Source organism: Anas platyrhynchos, chromosome 12, assembly GCF_047663525.1.
Source record: "Anas platyrhynchos isolate ZD024472 breed Pekin duck chromosome 12, IASCAAS_PekinDuck_T2T, whole genome shotgun sequence".
Taxonomy (NCBI): domain Eukaryota; kingdom Metazoa; phylum Chordata; class Aves; order Anseriformes; family Anatidae; genus Anas; species Anas platyrhynchos.
The window spans coordinates 8686309-8703432 of record NC_092598.1 but is presented as its reverse complement, the minus strand read 5'-3'; the positions used below and the strand labels follow the sequence as shown (position 1 = coordinate 8703432).

The following is a 17124-nucleotide window of genomic DNA, read 5'->3' as shown; positions in this document are numbered from 1 at the left end:
TTTGTATGAAGGTTCCCTCTATAATAGTGTCCAAAGAAATGACAAAAGAAAACTAATGGCCAACTTAATGTCATGCAACAGCATTTTCATTAATTTTGACAGAGTGCCTGTTTTCTAGAGATTTAGGGAAGGAAGGCAGAAAAAGTACAGCTGAAATACAGGAATGTTCTTGGAGTAGTGTAATGCTTATTAACCTTTTTTTCTTGAATACATATTTAAAATTACATAATAATACCCTACATGAAAATCCACTGCCATTTTATCACCCAGGAAGAGGATAAAAAACATTGAGAAAAATGTTCACTAAATTTAATTAGCAGGTCTCCTTGATTGAAACAAAACTACTTCCTAATCTAAAATTAGTGAGGGAAGGATAAATTATTATGTTGCTTGTATTTTTTCACCTAAATCTGTTTGCTGGTTTTTGGATGTCCTAGTGGAAAGAAGTCACTGTGAAACTAAACCTTTGTAGGAAATTTCTGCTGTGAAACAGAAATCCAGGGCGGGTATATCGCAGTGTATGGGTATCCCGGTCCCTTTGCCAATTTTCTGTTAATGAAATACAATACAGTCTTGCAGTCAGAATGAGCATCATAAGAGGTAAGAAATTTTAGTAACAAAACAAACAAGCATAGATGAAAGCTAAAATTTATTAGATATTCTAACATTATAACATCATTGAACCTGACTTACCAGATGTTGAGGAATCGGGGGGGGGGAGGAATACAGATTCAGCCATTATAAATATTTATTCTGTTTATTTAGTGATAATCAGTATGGCATTTATGTTCAATGTTCATTTGTTGTTTTCCTGTACAGGGAAAAAAAATACAGTTTCAGCTTCTAAAGAACTGGTTTTAAATAGCAAGCTTTAATGTGTGAAGGAAACAACTGTTTTCTGAAATGTAGAACTCAGTTGAACTGGTTTAAATAATGATTTATTGTAGATTGACATAAGTACAAAAGGCAACATAATCCAGATACATAATTTCACTAATAACTTTTTTTCTCTCAATTGTTATGTTGTGGTATGCTTTCTATCGCCATCAATGTCTGAAGTGAGGGCAATTATCATCAGAATTCCTAAACAAAAGTTCCATAATTCTTGAAGGATCAAAGTAATATTGTTGCCTAGTACTTGACACTTGTACATACATAAGCAATTCATAAAGGATCCAGTGGAGAGAGTATATTTATTCTCTTTGAAGTAAGAAAAACACCATTTTTGAAAATCTGATGAATGTATTTTAGAGAGAAGTAAATAGAAATGAATTCTTTGCTTGAGACCCTGAGGTCAAATTTCTCCTCACAAGATATTTTCTGGTCAACATTCTAAATTGAAAATGGATTAGATTGTATAATCTAACAGAGAATGCGTAAATCAGAATTGAGATGCTTTGATACAGTTGCCGGCAAATGGTCTTATGGTGCCTGACTCTAGCCAATTCGATTAATCTTTCATTTCCATATTCAGCAGATTCTCTCTTTCTCTCTTTCTCTTTCTATCTTTCTCTCTCTCTCTCTCATGACAAAGCCCAGATAAAACTGTTCAGTGATAGAAATGATGATGTCCATCAAATGTAGTGACTGGACCTAGATACCTGAAAAGGTTATTTCAACAAGTCAGTATTTAAGGGTTGAATCTTCCTGTACAAATTTTTGTTTAGAAAATAAATAGTGTAGTGCAATCCATCCATTTACATCCTGTTTTTTTCTATCATTTTTGTACAATCCTTACTGCAGTCATGTTGTTAATTTAACTATTTCTGTGTTGTTTCATTTAAAAAAAAAAAGTTATGATATTGTAGAGAGTTAAAATTCTGTTTATTTCCATATAAAGAACTTCTCAGAAAGAGTGTGCTATCATTGGCAAGTCAAATAATTTACATGATCATTTAAAGTTTCTTTTTCATTTGTAAATCTGAGCAGTCTATATACCATGCCACTGCTTTCAGAGGGAATTACTAGTTTCAGAGAAAAATGGCTTTATTAACTGTGGAGAACAGTTAATGAAAACTCCAATGTTTGGGTCTATTACAGAACTTTAAAGCGAATACAGTCCTATAATTATCATTTAATAGAGTTTCTTTCTACCAACTCCTAAAAGTAATCACATATTGCAGTAATCCAAAAAAGTAATCACATTCTACATCCTATTAATAGCCTACTGTGTTACCAAGTTTTTCAGCTGAGACTATCTTCAGTAGAAAGCATGAGATAATGGCTTATCACATGCTGTGATAAAACACCGAATTACTTTTGCGCTGTTTACTTACATTATACCACATAAGTAAACAGCACTGTGTTTGCCCAGGCTCTGTTCAATTTTACTCCTATTGAAGTCAGAGCTTCAAAAGAGCAGCGGAGGCTCATAGCACTTCACCACAGAGAGATGGATTTTTAGCAGATGGATTTCCTGCTGTAAATCCTGACCTGTCTGTCCTAAACTGACACGCCCTTTACTTGGGTTCACCCTGTGTGGAGGCCAGGCACAAAGCCAATACTGCTGGAAGTATTGCAACCACCTCACTTTTGCATGCTGCACAAGGATGCATCATACCACACTGGCAAAAGTGAGGTGTAGTGATGTTTTCAAATATGCAAGACAGAGCTGTATGAAGACTGAAATTAAGTTCATGAGTCCACTAAAATCAGTGACAATAATAGCTGGAAAAATGAGAGCATGTGCATTTTCTGGATGGTGTTGAGACAGATATTTTCTTCTTTCTGTCTTTGTGTTCTTCAAGACTGCCAGTCAAGTAGCTCCCATACGTGTTAAGTAATAGTTTTAAGTTGGTATTGACATTTAACTTCTGCTTCTTGGCTTAAAAAAATATATGCCATTATACCTGGATTATAGTTATACTCCTGGGACTTGAAAATGATGAAAAAGTGAGGATGAGAATATTAGCTAGGATTATATGTTATCTTTTATCTAGGTAAAAGAGTTTTATTTTCTCTAGTGGATATTATGTTCTTTCTAAATGTGAGAAGTGAACATACACAGAAAAGAAATTAAATGACGTGTTAGTCCTTTTTAATTTTTAGCCAGGAATATTGATTGGATTTTACTTTTAAAAATATATGTATATATTAACTTAGAAATCACCTCAACTTAAACCAAATAAATGACCCATTGGATCACTTTCAGCTTTAGTATAACATAATTGGCCACACTGTATAATAACTGAGTAATTTTCCATCCTTTTCTTATTTCTAGTAGGAATACTATTTAAGCTATTAATAATATTTACCAAAATTCAGGAAACATGCAATATGATACAAAAAATGTGTAACCAACAAACTAAATATACTAATACTTGATTATAATACCTTGATAACTTGATAATACCTGCTTATGTTTCCTTCCAGTTTGCCTTTACAGTCTCTAGGCAGTTGTATCTCAGTCCTCTAGTGATGTTCATATTATTTCGGCACAAGAGTTGTCTGTCCTGCTGCACTCTAATTTAATAGAGCAGATCCTTGTTCTCAGGTTGATGAAATGAATTATTAAATGCATTTTAGAAAACCCTTTGGATTAATTTGATGCTGTATCAATATATGTTTGTTCAGGTATTTGTTGTTAGGTTAATAGGTATCAGATGTTACACTTCTATTTATATAAAATCATCATGAGCCCATTAACTTACTGTCCAAAAATAAGACCCCTATCAGATAAACACTAAAATCCTTTCAAAAAATTGTGCCACAAAACCTAGCTGGGGAAATGTTGCATGTAAACATTTAGAAGGGTAGAATGACTTTGAAAGGAGACAAAGGGCACATCGAAAAAACAGAAGTGATATTGGGAGGTGAATTAATTCTGCATGTATCAAATGCATCTAAGACAGTCCTAAAAAAATTCATCCTATTCTGGTGTGATCTGCAAAATTTTCTAGTGTTGAGAGTCTCAATAAACAGGACCCTAGTACAAGCATCCTTCTCATCCCATAAATTGATCTGTGTCCATCAAGTCTGGGGACTGTTTCAGACCTTCTCCTACATCAGGGGTACTGTCTGCAAGGGTGATTAAGGCAAGAACACTTCACTTTTGGTATAATTTATTCACAGATTTTCATGGAAAATGATTAGATCATTAAAAGAGGTTTTATGGTTTGCATTATTAAATTCTTGAATTTATGCTGACTCTTCAACAGGAAAATGATTAATCTTTTGCAGTACCCCAAGGCAGCAATAAAATGGAAGAGAATAGCCCTCTGTTAGTAGATAAAAGGACCATTCTATTCTCTTTTTTTCTTTTCATTATATAGTGAAAAGTAAAGAACTTTCTTAAAACAGAAAAGGTTGTGTGAATTAAATTATCGTCATAAACTTTTTGAAGGTCTGAAAACCACAGATGTGGTTGTTTTGTTTTACTTACTTCGGGATGTTTACAATTTTATAAACTTTGATTCAGTCTGAGAACTGAGAAACAAGAAGCACAAATAAAGCAATGCTGTTCATGCTTCCTTGTCTTTGTCTGTCAAGGTTGGGAGCAGGAAGCCCTGGCCATCTCATCCCAGTGTTTCACGTCACACACTTCCCTTTCAAATGCTTTTGCCCCAGGACTATCCAAAACAGCTTTCTGTGCTGAGATGAATGCTTGGTTTTGATGCCCTGGACCAGGAAGCCCAAGGCAGGCAACTGCTCAGTGATAACAAATGGAAATGGTGTTAGACAGGCACCGTAATGCAGTACATGGCCACATAATTCATAATGTGTCCCGACAGCCTGTGCATGTATGGTCGAGCTGTCTGAATTCTGGTTTGGAGGAGTTTGGGTGAAAAACTGGTTTTGCCAAAATGCTGCTTGCTTCAGTGCATCTTACTGAAAGAGATGAACACCGAAGCTCTGATCTGCTAATACACAGTAAGCGCTGGATTTGCGTTTTGGTGGGAGTCTCATTCACACAGGCCATGTCGGTGTTTTCCATTCCAGCAGGTCTGACACCAAGAGCAATAGGTCAATAGGGGGATTCATTTTCTTCCCCTATGCTAAAGGCTTTAATTCTCTAAATTGCTTATACCAAGCAATACCAAGGCCCAGTTATTCTAACGGTTGTTGAAGTATTGTGACTTTCCCAGAAAGTTGCTGGGGTGCAAAAAATACTGTCATTTTCTGTGATAACGGTTTGCAGGGTAGGCATTCGGTGACATATGCACTGTTTAGTATTTATGGTTAATGTGTTACATTGCCTTAGCTGGTATATCTAATATTCAAGTGTTTATATGATGTCTGTTTTATAATAAACATTATGAGTCCAATAATCACTGCTTTGTTTACTGTTAGTATATTCCCTTGTGGTGTTTAAGTAATTGGTGAACTTGCACATGAAGGATGGTAAGATACTTTGAAAAGAGAACAATATATGTTAAGAAGTACTAACCAAGAGAGACAGTTTTTGTGTTCCTTGTGTTACCTTCATCACCCTTAAAATTGGGGGGTATGAATGAAACAAAATACTGTAATTGCTTTGGGGTCATTAGGAAGGTGATACTTTGTTCATGTTGTTTTTTCATTCTAAAATGTTAAAAAAAAAAAAAATCGGGGCCACTGTGGCAAAATATATTTTTTCCATATTTGCTAAGATGAAAACTTTGAGAAAAAAATGATAATGACCATCTCCCTTCTTTAAACAGATAACACAGCAAGTGTTCTTGTTAGACGTGAAGGATTTAGTCGCCAAAAGCAAGATTTGTACTTTCTTCCCATTGTAATAAGTGATGGTGGACTCCCCCCTATGAGCAGCACCAACACCCTCACCATTCGAGTCTGCGGCTGCGACAGCAATGGCTCCTTGCTCTCCTGTAATGCCGAAGCCTACATCCTCAATGCTGGATTGAGCACGGGAGCTTTAATCGCCATTCTCGCTTGCATTGTGATTTTGTTAGGTAAAAATGTTCTATACTTATTTTTCTTCTATACTTGTTTGTATTAAAAAACAAACAAACAAACAAAAAAAAACACAACAACACCAAAAGCAAAAAAAACTTTGGCTCCAAGATGGAGAAGTCAATCTTAATTTCATAGCATTTATTTTTACAGGTGGCACTAATCTGGCAGGCTGAAACGCAATATATGGTAACTGCAATAGAAAGCACCAGAGAATTTGTCTGTGTGTGCTCAGAGAATGTCCTTTTGTGGCCTAATATCAGTTAATCAGGGACACTGTTTAAAGGAGGTCACGACATACAGTTTTAAGTTTTGTGATCTTCCCTGGATGACAGGTTCCTTATTGAGGTCAGCCAGGATTAATGGCTCCTGCCATCTATTTCCCTCTAACTTCTCTTGTGTTGAAGACAAATGAAGGGCTCAGAAGACCTGCTTTTAAGAAAGCACTATAAAGCTTTTCCTGATGATTTGAAAATATTTACATAAAATGTTTTAATTTGTCCATAGTAATTTTTAGTATTTTATTATGTATTTTTAAGTAATTTAAAGAAATCTGCAGTGAGAAGGAACACGTCAACAAAGGCATGTATTTTCATCTGTTACTTCAGAAAAATTCCATTGTAATGGAAATGCCCAGAACATGGAATTAGAGTTCAGCTTTGGGCATACAGGGGACAGTAAAGATTGATCCTTGTTTTGCTGCAGGCAGAGATGTGATTGGGCAGCTCAGGCAGTGCTGCTGCATTAGAGACCCACAAATGCTTTTCCTGAATTAAAGTCTTGCATTAATGATCAATTAGTATGAGCAGTGGATTTCAGCCCAATGAGAAACCCTCAAATCAGTATGCTCAATTCGTGTGGACAAACATCATAGCTTTTGCTTAGCTGGATATTCTAAAAATGCAGATGTTAGCAAAAATACATGCTGAACTGCTGCTTAAAAGCTGAGATTTCAGTGAAGGCAGTAATCTTATTTATAAAGCAGCTACTGTTTGAGGTACAGGCTAACTTGCTTTTTTTTTTTTTTTTTTTTTTCCCCCCCTATAGTCATTGTAGTGTTGTTTGTAACACTGAAAAGGCAGAAAAAAGAACCTCTGATTGTTTTTGAAGAAGAAGATGTCCGGGAGAACATTATTACTTATGATGATGAAGGTGGAGGAGAAGAAGATACTGAAGCTTTTGACATAGCTACTTTGCAGAACCCTGATGGCATCAATGGATTTATTCCTCGTAAAGACATAAAACCTGAGTATCAGTATATGCCAAGACCAGGGCTTCGACCAGCTCCCAATAGTGTTGATGTTGATGATTTCATCAACACAAGAATACAAGAAGCTGATAATGATCCAACTGCTCCTCCGTATGACTCTATTCAGATCTACGGCTATGAAGGAAGAGGCTCAGTGGCTGGTTCACTTAGCTCGTTAGAGTCAGCGACAACAGATTCTGATTTGGACTACGACTATCTACAAAACTGGGGACCTCGATTTAAGAAACTTGCAGACTTGTATGGCTCCAAAGACACTTTTGATGATGATTCTTAACAATAAAGTTTAAGATTTGGCCTTAAGAACTGTGTCCGATGTTCTGAAGAATCCAGAAGAAATTTAAGCAGGTATTTTTTTAAAAATCAAGAAAAGTCTCATTTAAACATGTAAGTTTGACAGAAAGGATTCCTTTGATAAAAAAGGACATAAAAGTGGTAAATACTGTGAAGTACCTTTTCCTGCAAAAGGCAAATACAGAAGTTGGCTGCCAACTTCACTAGAGGAAAAAAACCCACTTAAGAAATACAAAATATTTAAATGAAGGAAAATGCTAAAAGTGAACCTACAAATAAGGGAAATCTTTTATGTGTTATGAACATCTAAATCTTTTATGTCAAAGAAGCTTCCACAAATTAGAAAAGATAACAGTTCTGAGCTGTAATTTCGCCTTAAACTATGGACACTCTATATGGTAGTGCATTTTTAAACTTGAAATATATAATATTCAGCCAGCTTAAACCCATATGATGTATGTACAGTACAATGTACAATTATTATGTCTCTTGAGCATCAAACTTGTTACTGCTGATTCTTGTAAATCTTTTTGCTTATACTTTCATCTTGAACTAATACGTGCCAGATATAAAAACTCTGTCTTGTTGCAGTGGGAGGCGCCCTATTTCTATGTCATTTTTAATGTATCTATTTGTACAATTTTAAAATTCTTATTTTAGTATACATACAAATATCAGTATTCTGACATGTAAGAAATGTTACAGCATCACACTTATATTTTATGAACATTGTACTGTTGCTTTAATATGTGCTTCAATATAAGAAGCAGACTTTGAAATAAACTGATTCTTTTTTAATTCTTGTTCTGGTTATTAAGCATATAAGGAAAAACATAGTGTTTCTAATGTCCCATTTATAGTTCTGACTAATTTACTACAGTTGTGACCTTTTAATAGCCTTATTTATTATATGTTTGTAGTTGGTTTGTTGCCTTGTTAAGTGATTATTTAAAAATCAAGTACATTTTACAAATGTTTTTTAGATTAAAAAAAAATGTAACGTCTGGTGAACATTTTGTACCCTCTCTATCTACAGCTTGTGGCTGCTCCCAGAACACAGTAATAATCTTCATATAATATGACTGTGTTTTCTGGATTAAATTAAGTGTAATACTTTTAAATATGTCCCATGTAATATGCATTTATCTTATATCTTAGGAATTCCAGAGGTTTCAGAAATGACTTTATAAGTGGACAGGAGCACTCTGTGTTTACAGTTTACTCCAGGCTTGTGATTTCCATATCTGTGCTAAGCTTCTGCGGGTTTTAGAGACTTAAATCTGACCCAATTTAGCTATAATTTCCCTAAAGACTGTTCTACCTGACAATTACCTTACCTGAGTATTAATTAAGATTCTGGCACTTACTTTTATTTTGATTTTTTTGTTTTTGTTTACTGTATTAGAATAGCATCGTCCACTGATAGGAAGACATTTTATTTTGTGATGACAGAAATACAGAGTGCTTTCAGAGTTGTTCTTTGTAATGTATGTTTTTAATCGAAAAATGATCTATAACTTTTTTTTATATTAGTTCAGAATGAGCAAGGGATTGGAATATGTTCCGTGCATCAACATTTTCAGCATTGTGTACAGCTGTAGTTGTGCTAAATTTAATATAGTTTGCTGTTTAGGGTCAGAGATCAGCAGCTGCAATATGGGAAGAGGCAATAAATAGAAGCGATATACATTTTTCTACTGTTCATTTTACAGACCCTGTCCTTCATTTGCAGTCAAGTACCAAACTGCTTGATCTGAGAGGAAATCTGATTTGTTGGTGTATTGCTTTTCTGAAGACCCCCATATGTGTAGTTAGATTAAAATTTAATTCATTAAAATTATGAATGATGTTTCAGCTCTATAATCATAACATATTCACTTGTCCCATTATACCCCTATGTTTTATAAGGCAAAGTTTGTTAAATCAGCAGATTTGCTCTACAATGTTTATTGTAATATTTCACTTTATTATAGCTGTATGCATTCTATATAATTCTATAGTTTATTATTAACTCGGTTCAAATTTCTTTGGTTGTTGATTTTTTCTCTGTTTATAATCCAAAGAATATTTTGCTAGATTTGCACATTTCTCCATTATAAATTTAAATAAACATTAAAAAATGAAATGAGTATCAATTTACAAATTAACAAATCGAAATAAAGTTAAAAAAAAAGTCATTTGTAGGACTCCATCCTCATTGATGCTATCTGGTTTTGTTTCACTATTGAGCAAGTTTTAGAATTAATAACTGCATTTTCTACATTTTTATGTTTGATTTTTAAGAAGGACATTGTCAACTACATTTTTAATAGTTTTAAATGCTTTGAGTTTTAGTCTCTATTGTTTGTAGCACTCTCGTAGATGCTTGGAAATAAATTTTCTTTCCCTGCTGGTTTTGTCCTTTTTCATTTGATTATTTTTCCCTTTCCCAGTGAATATGCAATTATGATAGTGCTTTATTAAGTTAGTCTTGCTAATCTCAGCCAACACTACCTCTGAAATGCTGGGAATTATACTCATTACGTATCATCTGCAGTACCCCAATGAACAGTGTGTTTTGGCAGAACGACAGGGCATTTATTTGTGTTAAACTTCACAGCAGTGGTTGCTGGAGTCTCAGGCTTATAATTTGAGTGCAAAAATCAGCCCAGCACAGCAGTGCTGGGTTAGTCCCCAACAGAAATTAGAGAAGACTGTAGGCTGGGGCTGTAGTTTGCAGCAGTGCTCCCAAGGATCTGAGCGACCTGGGAAGGGATTTACTTGCAGGAGCTACTTTAAGGTAATCTCTCTCACTGTCTGCCTGAGCTCAGGGAAGGACTGAGCCTCACATCCATGGAAGGCCACAGAGAGATTCACTGTAACTCCAGTGGGTTTGAAGGCAAACAGTAATTAATAGGAGGATCAGCACAACTGTGCAGCAGGTAAGTTAAGGGACACTAGCAACTGCAGATAATGTTTTGGCCATATTTTCCCTCTCAGACATCCTGCTTAAGGATCATCATTTTGAGATGGAAGAGTAGGGGGAACAACAAAATTCCTTCTGATTCCATCAGTTACAGACATCAAGATGTTAACCAAGAGTAATGTTTATTTTGCGAATGGAGTACATTATGTAGATGTATGTGCTCCCATTGGCAAAAACAGTCCCCTCCTTTTCTAGCTGCTTGTCACCAGGAAAACTTGCATCTGAGCAAGGCTGATGCGTCCCCTATCTCTCATATATCCACAGTACAAATGTACACAATTTCTCTCATCACTAGCAAGAAGCAATTAGGTATGCAGGTTCAGTGCTGGTTGCTAAGGGAACTCTCAAAACCTACACTGATATGGGAGAGGAGGGTTTGTTTGGGGTTTTTTAGATTGCCTCTGTCATGTTCTTGCCAATATGTCAAGCAGCTTTTGATACCATGTCAAGGGGTACAAGCTTGCCACCAACATTTACATGATCTTGTGCAAAATCACGCCTCAGAAACTGATATGACCACAGATGAGAAAAGCTTTTAAATAACTTACATGTTTCTTTATTCCACTCTGTTGACTGACAAAATAGAATGCTGAATCTTACACATTGCTGCCAGTAAGCCTACAGGAAAACTGAAGAATGGGAATTTAAATCAGGCTCACAAAAAGGCAGCCTTAGTTTTCTGGGTCCCAAAAGCCTGGAATTTTTTTATGTCTTATGTCCTTATTCCATCAGAATTCTCAAAATTATGTGTTTTTTGTTGAAAACTGTAGCAAATAAAAATATAAAAATAAATCTTAAAAAATAATCTAAAAATAAAATAAAAATCAGACCCTGTGTAGTTTTCCACTGTGGTGAGTGACTGAAGTACAGAGGTACAGTAGTCAGAGATGAACAGTCAGCATCAGAATCACATTCCGTATTAATAAATAAATAAATAAATAAATAGCTTGTGTAAGGAAATAAGTGAGCTTGATAACATTAGTTAGATATCTAGAGTTAGCTCTCTGCAGCTTTGCTACTATCTTCATTAATTTGGGCTGAGATGGCGGATTGACCAGTTCAGCCTAGCCCCACCTGGAAAAATTCAAGTACCACAGAGTTCAGCTTCAAATCAAACAAGGAACTACCTGAGACAATTTGATTTAAGCCTGGCTGGCAATGGAATAGAACATATTTTGTACCTAACTCATTCAAATGTCTGGTATGTGGCTGCTCAGCAGATTTTCAAACCTGCCACCTCTATTGTGTGCCCAGGCTCCTGGTAGCGATCCAGCTCAAAGGCCATGTAACAGCCAACAGTGCTGGACTTCCTGGTGTCTTAGTCTGACACAGGGAACAAAATGGCTTCTGGGCCTGCTCTGGGAGATGATTTGTAGACTTTTGTGCAGCTTGTAGAGCACAACAGGCTCTAGTAGTGCCCAAGCCTGCCATTATTTAATATCATTAATCTCAGTATTTGATAGGAAAAGCTGTTTAAAATCCTTGACTTTTTGAGCTGGTGTGATTGAACACTGAAGTCACAAGAACAATTTTAACCAACTGGGACCTCCTCTCAAGTGAGATTCATTGTCATTTGAAAAACATCTCTTGTAGTTCTGAATAAAATCCTAGCCCTCTTGTCTAGAGGTGTTTGTTAGGCTTTGATTATGGGGTGCTCAACAAGCAAAAAACATATTTATTTCAACTGACCAAATCCACATGCTGTTGCTCAGGCCTTTCTGCAAGTGAAGGCCTTCTTTTGTTGTTACTGTTTGTGGCTTCTTTTCCAAACTTCATGTTATTCCATGACTCCTTAACTCACTGCTCTAGTAGGCCTTGCAGTCACCTCACTGAGCTTCTTTTTAGATATGAAGTGCTGCTGTACTGTTCTTTGAGGTACACGTAGGTTCTAATGGGGCTGGGGTTGGGTTTACTTTAGAGCCATGAAACATTCTCTTCCTCTACTGCAAAACTGTCTGTCTATGTCCCCGTGCTGTGCTGAGTGCCCTATCGGGGGGGGGGGGGGGGGGCGGGGGACGGGACTAAGGAACAATTTTTCAGGGAGTAATAAACTCCCTTGTACTTGGCAGGATGGCTTTAGAAGCCCCTCTGCCCCCCCTACTGCGGACGACAGCCTTCCTTCCAGGTGGCTGCTCTCCCTGTTGCCGCCCAAGCTTGTATTTTCCTTCTTATTAGCGTACTGAAAAAAGTCATCATTAATCAAATGCAAGCACATTTAGCAAAGTTCAATGTGTATGAAAAATTTATGTCAACCTTTAGGCTCTATGACAGCCCCAAGGCTTCACTTAATAAGTTCTATAATGACTTACTGTTAATGGCCGATTCACATTATCTCTTTGAGGTCTATTGGGCCTTTCAGTAACATTTTCTATTATTGATTATGGAGCTGTTGCACATTATCCAGACATATAAGCAAAACTGTTGTTTATGTTCTTTGTTTTCTAAAATGGAAATGTGGATGCATTTAACTATAAAAAGTCATACAACATAGTTTTCTGTCTTTCACGTTCTGTGGCCCCAGTGTAGTGGAACAGCGAAAGAAAGAGTGTAGCCATTTGGGGGGACTGGCAAAAATCTCTTAAAAATTACTAGAAATTTGACATATCTTGTTCACAGATTTAGCAGAACTCTACACTTCAAAAACCATCAGCATCCAACCATCTATCAATCACCCTTGCTAACAGTCTCAGAAGAGGTAAAGACAGAATGGCTGACTGCCCTAGGTTCTGCAGCTTTGGTCACTAATGAGTCATATTTAATTTCGGACATTTAATTTCTTTCTGAATTTTATGTGGAAAAAAATACATTTCAAAGGGAAATGTTTCTGTCAACCGAGCACTGCCTATTTCTGTGGCTTTACACAATGATCCAGCAAACGTTTTTCACTAAACACAATCTCTCAAAATTGTTCAGTGCTCATAATTGTGGTATTATTTTCTAAAGCCTAGATCTTGTATATGCTTACTATTTAGGACAATGTTTACTACTGTGAATAAATGGTAGCACTCATAATAGTAAGTATAATGAGGTAACACTACTGTAATCTAAGTGCTCCCACACTACTGGAAGCTAATATCTCACACTGTGTTGGAACATCGTTAAATGAAAGAATATGAGCATTTTATGTGCCTACACATACTGCTACTGCACTGCAGACTCTACTCTGAAGTGCCCGGTGTCATGTAAAACTCCTTTCATGGAGAAAAAATCCTCCAATAACACCTAAGCATCTCACTAAGAACTGATAAAATGGCATATTTCTTTGTCATGGCCACCCAAAGAGAACTGATTGCATGTTTCATTCATGTAAGTAACAATATGCAACTGTAGTAAGGAGGAAAAAATAGAAGAGGGAAATAAATAAAGCCACAGTACTTGCTTTAAAACATTTTGAAAAAGCAAGAAGAAAGCCACAAGAATTCATTGTATTGAGAGATACTGTAAATTGCCAGCCAGGTCAGCACCTACTATTGAGCTACTCTAACACGTAGATCAAAACAGATGATGTATTTCTATCTTGTTCCCCCCTTCACCTTTCCGATCACACTTGCAAAATCAAACTTGATCCAAGTGCAGAGACACAAGGTCAGAAGCCATCTTCCTGAACACATGTGCACACCAGCACCTAGAGATCACATATGAGGCATTTTTTGATGTGATTAATGGTGCATAGTAAAACCTCCAGGTACTAACAGGGTAAGTCTAATAAATATGTGGCATTGCTTTTGCATTACCTGTCTCATGTTTGTGATTCAGGACCAGCTGCTCCGTGGTGAAAGAAGTGGATGAGCACAGTCAGAATTCTTCTGGCTGCTTTTCAAGTGAGATCACAGTATAAACAAGCTACTTATCACCAAACTCTTTAAAGAATTAAAAGCTGTGCATAACCCTGCATATTCCAAGGAGACTATTGCTGGTAAACTGCTCTCAGCCATAGCAGATAGTCAGAAACTTTTGCAAGCAATCTTTGCTATTAACAGTGCTTCAGAATAAAGAGGGCATCTGTACTCGACTGTAATAAAAAAACTAGTGCAAAATGTCTGCATGATAATAACAGAGACCACAGTTTTAATGAGACTTGGGAAAAAGAAAGGCTAGAATTTCTGAATGTTTATTTGCCCTTGGTGGATTATGAGGTAATGTGAAAGTCCCTGCTTTTTTTCGCATAGAGGTCAATACGGAGTTGGACTAATAAAAGAGCATTAGACTCCCAGTGCACCTATGAAGTTCAGAACCTAAACTAACCCTCCCAGCTCAGTGCATGAAGCAACATGACAGCGATTCATTGCAGAAGTGGCCCCTTCCCATTGCACGTACAAAAGGTGAACCAAATTTCAGCAACAGTCAGCTGTTCTGTTTATTTGGCAGCAAGAAGGTTACTGTAATAATCTGTCTCCTATAGCCCAGAGTATGTCCTTTCTTGTGACCTTCCTCATAAGCCTCAGGCTTTATCATTCTTTGCTACCAATTTGTGTTGGCTGCAGAGTCTAAGGGCAAAATTTATGAGATATTCCTGGGCATCACAAACTGCAATATTCACTGACGGATGAGCGATTCAGGGCTCCCCCTGGCACAGGGCACCCACGTGGGACTGATGCTTCGGGCAGCACCATCTTGGGGCAGTGTGGCTGTGCCAAAGGCAGAGCTGGAGCTGCCGCATTAGCAATGTGCTGTGACCAACTGCATCGAAAAAAAACACAACACCCCCCAATCCCCAGGCCTCGTTTCAGTTCTGGGAGTCAAGAAGTAGATGAGAAGCATTTCTATGAAGGCAGCATGCACGTAAAGGAGAGGCAGCAAAAGAGGTGCTGAAGCCAAGGTAGCAGGGAACCCCTACTTCACTATTTGTCTTGAAAGGTGTTACAGCGAAGAGCAGGAGGAAAAAAAGATTCAGACCATTTTGTGGCTGACTGGTATGCAGTGATATATGAAGTGAAAAAGAAGCCTACAACACAATGAAGCTAATCTGAGCATGAATGAAGGTACAAAAGGGGCTCAGTTCTCAATGCTCTCCTTGGTCTCCATTCTCCAGCCACCACTTTGCCATGACAGAGACCCGACACCAAAGCACAGGCATGGGAGACAAGGCAAAGTGGGGAAAAGGTTTGCTTTGTATTACCTGTGCTATTTGCATCAGCTGCGCTATTGAAAAAAAAAAAAAAACAAACAGCTGTTCTGAGGTGCAGCAGATTGAAGGCCCCCATTCAGGAGACCTGGCAGTGTGACATTTTGAAGGATCTAGACCATTGCTGATTTCAAATATAACCTTGCAGCTTTTAGAATCCCTTTCTCTCATATCCTACTCATCTTTAGAAATAGTGACGGACCCCCAGAAAATGTTCCTTGGCTCTCTGCCAGGCTCCTTTCCAGTTGTGTTGTGGTCAGGTCTGCCCTGTTGGTTAACACACCTCCGATGTCACAGCAGTGGGGGGGGCAGAGCAGAGCACTGCTATAAAGCATCATACATCCTTTAAGCGCTCAGATCATGAAAGCTTTCTCATTCACAGCTGAATAGCATTGAAGTGGGGTGTCCAGCAGGTAAAAGATTGTTGAACTTAGTGGGCCAAATTCAGTTATTTATCTGCCAAAGAGTTTCTATATCTTTCTCAGAAACAACAGTATTAGTCATTGTCTGTCATTTTTGAACCCTGAAATTATTTAAACTCAGAAGACTTTATTGTTTGAGTTGTGTTATTAGACTTGACTTTCTGACAAATGAACACCTCAGCTCTTTGAGATCTCCAGGCAGTTCTGCATACGTCTCACCCCCAACACACACAGAGACATGCCCCCCCCCCCCCCCCCCACACACACACACACACTTTCTATTCATGCTACTCAACTAGAAAGATGCACAATTTGGCCTCTCTCTCTCTAAATTTTTATTTATTTTCCTGAAAAATGCTATTTTCTTTCTTGCTCTTCTTCAGATTACATTTAAAATGTATTCTGCTTGCCACCCTGTGTACTCCATTAATACCTTTGCCACCAGCATCCAGCACTCAGCGTATTACTTTCCATTAAGAAAATTTACGGTACAGATTTAATTTGTTTCAGTTAAAGATCACTGTTGTCATGGAGGAGCGTAGTATCACACTCACCTGTTTGATGAATTAACAGGATAAATACTAAATCATTGCTCACTTCTGCAGGTCCTCCTGGTTTGCTTGTAGGAGGTTTAAGGAGCATTGAGATTGCCTGAGCAATGAGGGAAAAGTCTGTGGAGTTTAGGGACCACACTGATCAACAAAAAGGCCAGAAGAATCACTACAGATATGCTAGGGGAAAAGATGGCCATATGCAAATTTAATGCAGAATAGTCTCATCCTGCCAAAGAAAAGAAAAAGGAAAACACAGAAGGTTTTAGGGGCTGCCAGTACATATTATTCAACTTTCATTAACTCTCCTAAGAGCAAGCCACAGAATTGAATTTGGAGTCTTACTGCAACTCTAAAATGCAGCCCATCTGCTTTCCATCCCAAACAATGGATGGGCCAACATTTATGCCAAAAAATTTGTCCTAGGATTTGAAGGTTTAAATGGCTGTTACCTAAAAATCTGATGCAACTCCCTCTTTCAGAAATACATTTTAGAAGAGCATTTTGTGTTCAGGCTTCTTATGTGTTTGAACACTGCTTGAAATGATTCAGGAGTTTTGCTTGACAAACGGTTGCTGTGATCCAAGGCCCATATGGCTTGTTTTGGA

The 17124-nt window shown here is 37.3% G+C and overlaps 1 protein-coding gene and 1 long non-coding RNA gene across 18 annotated transcripts in view; one reads left to right on the top strand and one right to left on the bottom strand.

Moving 5' to 3' along the window:
* Positions 1–9844, top strand: part of CDH11 (cadherin 11) — a 364445-nt gene extending 354601 nt beyond the window's left edge. For all 17 annotated transcript variants that reach the window (XM_072044020.1, XM_072044014.1, XM_072044025.1 and 14 more), the window contains 2 exons: positions 5640–5891; positions 6940–9844. In XM_072044020.1, coding sequence (XP_071900121.1) covers positions 5640–5891; positions 6940–7436 — 749 coding nt within the window. In that variant the 3' untranslated portion in view covers positions 7437–9844. The remainder of the gene's footprint in view (positions 1–5639; positions 5892–6939) is intronic.
* LOC110352810 (uncharacterized) overlaps positions 684–17124 on the bottom strand; it is a 105559-nt gene continuing 89118 nt past the window's right edge. The window contains exon 21 of the long non-coding RNA XR_011812369.1: positions 684–811. This is a non-coding gene — a long non-coding RNA (uncharacterized lncRNA). The remainder of the gene's footprint in view (positions 812–17124) is intronic.